Source organism: Athene cunicularia (assembly GCF_003259725.1).
Source record: "Athene cunicularia isolate RWA chromosome 20 unlocalized genomic scaffold, athCun1 chr20_part1, whole genome shotgun sequence".
NCBI lineage: Eukaryota > Metazoa > Chordata > Aves > Strigiformes > Strigidae > Athene > Athene cunicularia.
The window spans coordinates 9,860,916-9,870,751 of record NW_020799125.1 but is presented as its reverse complement, the minus strand read 5'-3'; the positions used below and the strand labels follow the sequence as shown (position 1 = coordinate 9,870,751).

At 44.9% G+C, this 9,836-nt stretch overlaps 1 protein-coding gene across 2 annotated transcripts; it reads left to right on the top strand.

The window, feature by feature from the left end:
- On the top strand, window positions 1-8,331 carry MANBAL (mannosidase beta like). 2 transcript variants are annotated; one of them, XM_026862190.1, is made up of 5 exons: window positions 14-53; window positions 1,895-1,943; window positions 3,241-3,323; window positions 3,677-3,871; window positions 6,431-8,331. In XM_026862190.1, exons 4-5 carry the CDS (start codon window positions 3,722-3,724, stop codon window positions 6,536-6,538), a joined length of 258 nt encoding a protein of 85 aa, XP_026717991.1. In that variant the 5' UTR covers window positions 14-53; window positions 1,895-1,943; window positions 3,241-3,323; window positions 3,677-3,721; the 3' UTR covers window positions 6,539-8,331. The 2 variants fall into 2 exon arrangements, with proteins under 2 accessions (XP_026717990.1, XP_026717991.1); XM_026862189.1 differs by lacking the exon at window positions 3,241-3,323 and having other exon boundaries at window positions 1-53.
- Window positions 8,332-9,836: the final 1,505 nt, after the last annotated feature.

Sequence of the window (9,836 nt, the reverse complement as noted above, 5' to 3'; positions counted from 1 at the left end):
TCCTGCCGCGCAGGAAGCACTTCCGGGGCGGCCAGGCCTGGCGGTGAGGGGCGGTGAGCGGGATGGGTCGGCGGGGGGGGTGTGCTGGAGTGGTGTGGGGGTCTGTTGGGTGGATGTTGGGAGGGATGGAGTGGTGGCTTCAGCACCGCTCCGTCCCCCCCGGGAAGCGAGCGGCAGAGCTTGGGGTGCAGGGGAGCCTCGCCGCGGCCCGCGCCCCCTGCTGCGGCCAGGGCTGGCCACCGCTCCCTGCGGGGAGCTGTGCTCTCGAGAGGGGAGGAGGGACGCTGGGTGTCCCCTGCCCTGGGCCTGCACGGCTGCTTGTCCTTACAGCCCCGGGCACGGCTGGCAAAGCCGGTAGCCTGGCACAGGGCCCGTAAGCCTGCAGGCTGCTCGGCCCCGCTAGCGGTCATGTTTCCAGCGGTGCTAAGCGTGCCCAAATCCCCCTGGAGCCAATATGAGTTGGCCAATCTCCATCCCAACACCTACTAAGTCATTTCAGAAATCCAGCATGAGGTTTTTTTGCCTCATCCTTTGATGGAAGCTTTCATGTGCTCCACTGATACTGTTGCTCTTTATTTCCACCCTAGGAGGAAGCTAATATATATTATTTGAAGTGCTCCTGTGGCTTTGTCCTATGCTAATTATATAGTGCTAGGCCTTGAAGATGCTGGTTGGGAAATACAAGACAGCAGAAAGAAAGGTTTGAGTCTGTCCTAGCTCTATTGAGATGGCTAGTTTATGGCCCTGGTCCTGAAAACACATGGTTATTTATTGTAGGGCCTGATGCTGTGCCCAGGGGAGCAGCCACATCATCTTTCAGTGGTGTCACTGACCAAAAGCATGACCCTGCATCCCTGAGTAGCCCTTCCCTGGTTCTGTGGTACAGCTCTGGCTTTGCTACTGGGCCAAGTCCTTTTGTGCAGGGGTCATTAGCTTGCTGTAAAATGCTAATAGAGACGACTGAATATTTTTGAACAGATAGTCAAAATTAGTTACTTTATTCCAGAGCAACTGTTTGTGACCTGTTTCTGCAGTTATGTTCCAATGAGATGGCCAGGCTTGTGGAGAGAGGTAGTAGCTGTTGTTAAACCAGATGAGTAAGCTTGTGGGGTGGGGGGCAGGAGCTACCTCTCAGGGTCTGAAGTAGGAGTACCAATCTTTAAATGCAATTTAAGAACACTTTCAGTGTAGCGATGTTCATAGTTGAGGTGATCCGAGGAAAAAGGTGGTTGATAATCCATGGTGAAGAAGAGATGTTAGCCAAGGAAGCGGTGGTGAAACTGTTAGCTTCTTGGGAACAAGGAGGAAGACTCCATTATCCCGGGACCTGTTGGACTAGCTGCAAGGCAAAGTGTCAGGAGGTAGTGCTTCTGTGAGAAAACTGCGAGTTTTGTGTGGTGCGGAAGGTGGCCTGCCTGACACTGAGCCCTGGTTCCCCAATACTTGGCTTTGGCCTGCTCATTTGGCTAAGGTTTAGCCTCCTTGTGTGTGCGGGTTTGGGCATTGTGTTAACCACTGGAGTTTTTTAAAACAGGGAAGAATTTTGCTGATATTAGTTCAGCTCCACTGACAGGAAAACTAATGGTCCAAATGTGGGTTGCCTGCGGTGGCTACTGTGCAAGCGAGGATGCTTTACTGTGACTAGTTGGAGCATGATGTCAGGTCTTCTTGAGCATATTTCATGGGGTAGTGCTTAAAATGGTAGTGGCAGCTGCTACCAGCTTGCATGAGAGCTCTTGATGCTGGTCATGTCACCTGGGTTTGTTAGAAAATTACTAATACCATCAAAGGAGGTGAAACAGAAAAGGGGAAAGGAGGAAAGTGAGGATGGAGATTTTTTGTTTTCATTGTATCAGTTTCCTTTTCTGGTTTATTTTTGTGTGTTGTGTTTCAGGTATATGAATCAGGATTATCAGCAGGAGTTTGTCCTGAGAAAACTCCAGGTGAGGAATGAAGCAATATCCCTTCCTGCTCTGTTTGAGGAAAGGGGTGGGCAAGAAAAAGATATCCCAATAAATGAAGTTGAAATAAAATGCAACCCAGGGGTGAAATTTCCTATGATTGTGTTGCTTGCTTAGGACTTGCTGCCTCAGTGGGCTGGAGGAGAGGGCATTTTAAAAGTTAAAATCCATTAGGGATGAGCCACTTTCATGCATGCTTTGTTGACACCAGTGTAGCCTTTGGGTCTGCGTTGTGACTTGCTGAGCATGGGTGGCCCAGCGTGTGTTCTGGCTTCATGAACAGGCCCCATGCAGCCATTGCTTACTGAATTTTAATCAAAATTTGAAAAATTTTCATTCACTGAAATACAAACCTGGAAGGGACTGCAAGAGGTCACCTATTCTTATCTTCTGATTCAAAGGCAGGATTATATGTACTCACGCCCCATCCCAGGGGAATGCTTATCTGATCTGCTCTTTTGAATCACCAGTAACAGGGATTCCACAGTCTCTGTATTCCAGTGGCTGGCAGGCTGTGCAGTCAGGAATTTTTCTTGTCTTTTAAAATTCAAAATAATATCCCATACTTCAACTGAATTAAAATAATTTTTTTCTTGTAATTTATATACTACTCCTTTTAGTATGTCCCCAAATGACATTTGCCTCTTATGCAATGTTGACTGTTTCTCAAATTTATCAACTAAATTTACTCAAATTATACTCTTTAAATTTACCATCTTTCTGAACTAGGTCACATCTGCAGATTGTAGAAATCTCCTCCTAGTCTGAGAAATACAGAGTCTGCTTTGGAGATAATTTCTAGGAGGCAGATTACTACCATTCAACTGAAACATGCATGCAGCACAATCTCACACCCAGGCTTCAGTAATATAGAGAGTTGTAAATATCAGTCAGTAGTGCTGATTCAGTAAGTACACACTAAGATTATACTGATGATGAAAGCTGAGTAAGGCGGTAATCACAACTGAGTTCTGATGGCATCTCAGACTAATTGAATTTCCCTTTTGGGACTTTGTGGCATACTCCAGCAATTGTGGCAGGAGAGTTCTGTTATTGTAGAAAGCCATTAGTCATTCATAGAATGAATTGACAACTCCATTAGCAAAAGACAAAGGAGGGAAGAAAGGATGGTCTTGTGGCTGAGAACCTAGCTTGGGACCCAGGAGATCAATGTTTAACTCTGCCATAGAATACCTCTGTGACCGTCGCATGGTGTAACCAGTCACTAAAGCCATGCTTAACTTGAAACACATAACTCTCTTTCCTCTGCCTTCAACAGATCTACCTTCTCTGTGGTTTATTTAAGTAATAGCTGGTTTTGTACACCATCTAAAACAACAAAGCTGTGACCACATATACAATGTAGGTAAAATTGAGTAACAGTCACCTTGCATGCATGATCAACTTGGGGGGAAAAATATACCTGGCTTATTAAGCTTTTCCCTTATTGTTTAATGAATATTGTTCACATTTAGTTTGTCTTGCCCTCACCTGCAAATGCACTAATACTAGCATTTGAGGACTATTTTCTTAGGCAGATGGTAAAAGACAAGCATTCAAATAAAATGCACTTTCTTTTCCCTCTTTGTTATTGGATCTGTAGATCAAGGGTGTCTTAAAAAAACCTGCATGAGGTAGTCTTTCAGTTTTTGATAATGGAAAGTGAATTTGGAAAGCATGATGCAAATAATTGCTTTTTTTTTCCCCTTTTGTAGTAACCAGTCTTCTTGAGAGCATTAGAGGAGAAGGGTGCACTCACAATGGCTGCTGAGTTGGATTTCTCCCCACCTGAAATCCCTGAGCCCACATTCATGGAGAATGTGCTACGCTACGGACTCTTCTTTGGAGCCATTTTCCAGCTTATCTGTGTGCTAGCCATAATCCTGCCAGTTTCAAAGTCCCATAAGACAGTAAGCAGTACTCTTTAATATTGATATAGGTGGGCAGAGTCAGAGAAAACAGGATGGGAGAGAACCTTGAGTAGCTAATGGAGACACAGTGGTCTGGCCCTGGGATTGATGACAGTTTCATTGTTTGTCCTCTTTCCTTCCCTCTAGCTTTCCCACCTCCAGCTTTTGTCTAGTGATTTACCCCCAGATCAGAAAATCAGGAACAAATACCTGAGTCAGGGTCTCTCTGCATATCAGTGAAAAAAGTGACCTGGAGCACTGGCAAGGTGTGCTGAATGTACATGCTGTTCCTGACTGCCCACGAGGAAGCTTTAGTCCCAACACCATACTGTCATCCTGCTGCTGATTTGCTTTATTAATAGCCAGGCAGGGCGTCCCCTTTGCAGGACCTGCCTTTCAGGAAATGACTTCGGGCTCAAATTTGTGTGCGATTTCTGGAAACAAGATGCAGGTGAAATTTGTAATATATTTTAACATGAGGAAGTTTTCAATACAGACACCCAATTCTGTGCCAGCAAGTGGAAGGTCCTTTGATGCAGTTAGTAGAGGAAAAGGTTAAAGTGGAAGGTTGAGGTGAGCTACAGGACTCCGATTCCTCTAGACTGGGCCACAGTGGGATGACCTGCATCTGCCAGGCTTTTCTGATAAAAGGGTTCTGTGTGCTTGGTAGTGCCTGTGGTGCTGGGGACAGATGTAGGGCTGTAAGTTTGGTGTTTTGATACAGATTTTGTCTAAATGCATATGGTATATTTTCAGTAACAACTCAGCATGGGAAGTTTTGTGTTCAGGCTATCTTTATTGCCATGTTTGCTCCCTCTTGTGCAGAAGAAGCATGGAAATTTTCAGTGTATCTGGGGAAGGGAATGCCTGAGAGTGAGGTACAGTGTGAAGGATGCAGTTCATGACCCAACTCTTTCACGTTTAACTGCGGGTGTGATGTGAAGTGACGTTGATGTCCTGGATCGGTGACGCTGCCTGACATGGGTGCGTGCTTCCTCCTGCTAGTCCTGCTACAGGAGCTGCAGCAGGGAGATGAACCATGTGGCTGCTGGTCACGATGCGGTGGCATTGTAGGTCTTGCACCACCATTGCTCTGCAGCCACCAGCGCCTGTCTGTCAGAGTTCATGGTTTCTCCTGATAAATACTGACTAGCCTGATTCTTGAAAGCTGAAAAGAGTGAGAGTTTTAGTTCGAAGTGGGAAACTGAAGACCAGGCCCCCAGTTAAAATGATAAAGCTCAGGGACCTGTTACTGTTTTAAGTTGCAAGCATGCTTTGATGCTTGCATGCTCTACTTTTATTTTCTCCATATGTATACTGTCCTCTTGATTTACTGTCCACACAACTAATTTACAAGACCGTAAACACCGGAGGCTACCCCCCCAGATCTCGGGAATAATGCTTGAGTCTGGGTAGGCTATTGAGGAGCTTCTCTGTCTTGGAGGCTTCAGGCTTTGAAGTCTACCTTGGTTTGAACATTAGAAGGCAGCAGTGCTCACTTTACAGCAGCAGCACACTGCATCCCTGAGTAATATGTTGCTCCATTTCTCCAGAGCCTGCCAGCTCCCCATGTGCCGATTACAGCCTTTGGAAAGCCAGCCAAGTCTCCTTCCTTGGAAAGCCACACAGATGTGAACTGTAATAGCCCAGTAACTTGAGAGACGTTTGAACCAAGCTCCTTGATTAAAAGGATACTGTCAGATGCTCGCCTCCCCCTCCATTATCTGGAGCTCTCTCTTGGAAGCTTGAAACTAGCACGTCTTGCTCAGCCATTTTTTGTGTGTCCTTTTCCAGTTGGCACGCTCTGACTGATAGAAACCAAGATGCTAAAGCAATATTTATACTCAAATGCATTTAATGAAAGGAGGCAATCTGCATGTGTGTGCTTTCTCAGATGAGACTGGCGCTGTTCCCTTGTGTTTTTACAAGATAACTAGACTTTATTTCTCATGGCTGAAATATTATCTGTCATCTCGCCTGAAGGAAACTAGCAGCATATCTAAGCATTCCTGGTTAGTCCAGGTGAAGAAAGCTTTGCGTGCAATTCCATCCATGGATTTTGGGCTTGGTTTAGAGGCTCTGAACTTTACATTCTTACTACTGTTTTGGGGAATATTTTTTTGTCTTGCACATGATAATGATTAACATTTGGCGGAAATACCTGCTGAATATTTCCATGCACACTGGTGATGATATGCTATTTTCTCCTTTTCCTAATTTAAACAGGTTTTCTTTAATGTTGATTTTCTTCTTGCCTTTAAACTTGGTTTTCTTTTTCTTCTCCAAAGCCAGTTTTAGACACTTAAGCTTTTAACGGCTTCTCTGGTAACAAGCTGTTTCCATGCATAAACTCACACTCATCAAAAAGCACATGCGGAAAAAGCAGAGATGGTGCTGCTTGAGTCTCATTAAATGTGGACTCAGTTTGATATAGATGTGTTCCCACAGAGATACCCAGAACTTGCTTCCTTTGGCTTATACTCAGATTCCCAAAGTGAGCAAGTGGGAAGCAAATTGTAGAGAAAAAGTTACTGACTGTTTCTTAATTGATTCTTGTAGGACTCGGACAGTTTTGAGCCTAAGAATCTGGAGACAGTGAAGAAGCCAAAGGCAACTGCTCCACAAATAAGCAAGAAACCCAAGAAGGAAACCAAAAAGAAACGATAAAGGCATGACCGATGAGCCTCAAAATACAAAATAATCACCTATAATCATGCTTCCTCGGAGATGACATCAAAGGCAATTAACTATATTAAATGGTTTTCTGGCATTGCCATGCTTTACCTTTTGGGGACAAGGGAGAAGAAACTTAAAAGAGTGGAAGGGGTGGGGTTCTTCCATAGATTTCTTACAAGCAAAGAGGACTTCACATGTCCAGGACTTCATTTGGCATATTTAATGTGTCAGTCACAGTTAAAGTAACTTCTGTCATTTCTGATGGGTAGAGGCCTGTTGTCCTAGCTCCCCCATGCTGGCTTGGATTTGCAGTAAAGTCCCTGTGGAAGGTGGAGCATGGGTTTGCTACTTTGGATACCGGTTTGTGTTGTATTTTTTGAAGGCAGAGGGATCAAATGGATCAAGGGTACCGCACTACACAGCTTTGTATTCATCTCTGTTGTCGTCTAGTCTGAAATACATAGCTGCGTTTTATGGCTTAATAATAACGTCTTTGTCATATTCATTAATTCTTTAGGTAATAATGCATCAGATTCCAGACTGCTGTAGATGAAAGCTTTCATTTCCCCAGCATCACTACCTCTTTCTTACTCTCCACCCATGCACTTTTCCTTTCTATTCCCACCCTTGAAAGCAGGTACATTTCAGGGAGTTGAGACTGTGGTGGGGACTGCAGTGACTACAAGAATCAGGGAACAGTTGGATTCTGAAAGGTGCAGAATTTAATGCCTGTGCTAATGGGGTGTTCTTGGAAACTTGGGAGAACCAGGTACTACATGTTGGAGAGAAGCTTCTCTGAGGCGGGAGCGTTGAAGTGCTGCACTGAGCATGGATCAAACAGTGCTGCCTCCCTGTGCTGTTGATAAACCCTCCTGTCAGCTGGCTGAGCCCTAACTGTGTGCTCCGTTTCAACACAGCTGGGGTTTGGTGCATTTGCAAATTCCCTCCCAGCCTTACCTGCTACAGTCTGCTGCATCTCCTCTTGCTGCATTCTTCCTGAAGTGAAATAGGAGCTCAGCCTGAGGAGATGGGGTATTTTAAGATCCAAGGGGCGGCAAGCTGGCTGTGTAGCATGACTACATGGCAAGGAACATACACAGTGTTCCTTCAGGCTCTGGCTCTCCAGGCCCAGGGACAATCTAGTATTAGATTTAAATATGGCTAGACAGGCCTGGAAAGAGATAGGTGGTGACGTAGCCACAGAGTCTCTGTAGGGCAGCTCAAGCTTCCTGATGCCAGCTCACATCTTGGTTTGTTTGATCACGAATGAGTCAATGGGAGGAGAACCTGCTCTTTTAGGCGCACCCAGGGTTCAGAGCAGCTTTGAAGGAAAAGGTTCTTTGGCAGGCCTGCAAGTCTGCCATCCCTTTTGCATACATAGACTCCCATCCTCAATTCACGAATGCCTTGGGAGCCCAGGTAGGGTAGCAGTGCTGCACCGCGTGTTCTCTAACAGGAGTTGAACAGCACGTTTGCAGGAACCACCAGGGTTAAGAACAGCCATGTTCTCTGCTTGCTTTTGCTTTCAGTGGGTGGGACAGATGGATCCCAGTACCAGTGTGATTGTAACCTCTCACTGCTTCCCAGCTCCAGGCTCTCTGCTTCTCTTAACCAGAATGCTGACACAAATTGCACTGCTTAAAATCCAGATTGGAGTTAAGCTTTAAATTCAACTTTTTTTTTTTTTTTTTTTGAGTCTACAGAAAGGCGATACTAGGAGGACGGAACAAAGCATAGGAGAGACAAGCATTCTGAAGTTGCTTTGAGTTCTCAGTACAAAGAAACATTTAAAAAAATTCCCACACAAGTAACAATATTGTGCTACAAGTTTCCATTATGGACCCATATTCCTGCCTGTGATCTGCAAGGGAAAGAAAAGCATTGCCACTGCCCTAGATGGGCACTGCAGATCACTTCTTCCATTTTAGTAAATGAGGATAGTGGTTGTTTTATCTAACAACTCTGGCTTTCTGCAGGTTACCTAAAGTGAGGGGGGGTATGCTTTAACGGAATTGCAGCTATTGAAAGAGTAGCACACACTACCTGAAACATAGAAGCTCTTCAACAGCTAAGAACCAGTTATAGATGAGCATTGTGGCTTTTAGCTGAAATAGCAGGCTACTGCATCAACACATCAACATCTGTGTCTAGCTCTTTGCAGGCTGGCTTACTCATTGCTAAGTAGAAATCATGGATATTGGGGTTTGGTTTTGCTGGGGGGAAGAGGGATTAAGATAAATTTCCCAGTCTGTTCCTAACAGCTTGTTACCTATTTCAATGGTCTGGTTATCTGAACTTATAGTATGTTTTTAGAGATTATCTGTATCCCATGTATTTTAGTTTCTCTTGAAATGTGTAATAAATACAACCAAAATCTCTTTATTTAAAAAGAAATCTGTTTTTAAAGTTGTGCTGCCTCTTTCCATGCATTCAGTGTGAAAGCTGCTGGAACTCTCTGACTTTGGGAACACAGGGACATAAATAACCTATTCATAAAAAATGATCCATTAAGGGAAAGCCTTTCAGATCCTTTAATCTGTGAGAAATCGGTTAGTTAATACCGTTGGGCATGTGTGCATCTGTACCTGTGTTTGGCTTGGAAGTAGCAAACTATTTCCCAGTACAGCTTTATCTTCCTGGAAGGAAGGAGGAAGTGATGTGATGACTAAATTAATTTGCCTCTCATGAGAGATTTTGGCTCCAAGAACCCCCATGAAGGTAACAACAATAAAGGCATAATTTCTTAATAATACAAGCAGGGGATTAAATGGGCATTTGGTGAACTGGTAATGGGGATTTTCAGTAGCCCTTTGGTTTGTGATTGTAGCTGGTGTGTGACTGGAGCGCAGAGCTGTCTGGTGGCTCTTCTTGGCTACAGTGAGACTGGCCTGGTAGCCAAGCTTTGGCAAGCATCTCCTGGTTCCCTCACAGAGAAGGACTAGTGTGGTGACTCCTTTAATTCCCAAGCACTTTTCTCCAGACTGTTTTGTAATTAACATCCCAAAGAGAGCTGAAGACCTCATTAAGTCACTTCTGTTGAAGAGGAGGTTTTCAAAGGTCTGTCTCCATGTCCCAGCCAGCAGGCAGCACCTCAGTGAACAGCACCTTGCTCTGCCACCCAAAGCCTAGGAGCTGGCCTGAGAGCTGGGTTTCCTCTGCTGATGGATATTACAGAGTTCCTGTCAACAGGCTGAGCCTCAGCTCTGAAGACACATGGCTGGGAGTTGAATTCCTTGCTTGGTTTTGATCGTGCTCAAGCAGCTCTGCCTCTCTGGCCACGCTCACCTTG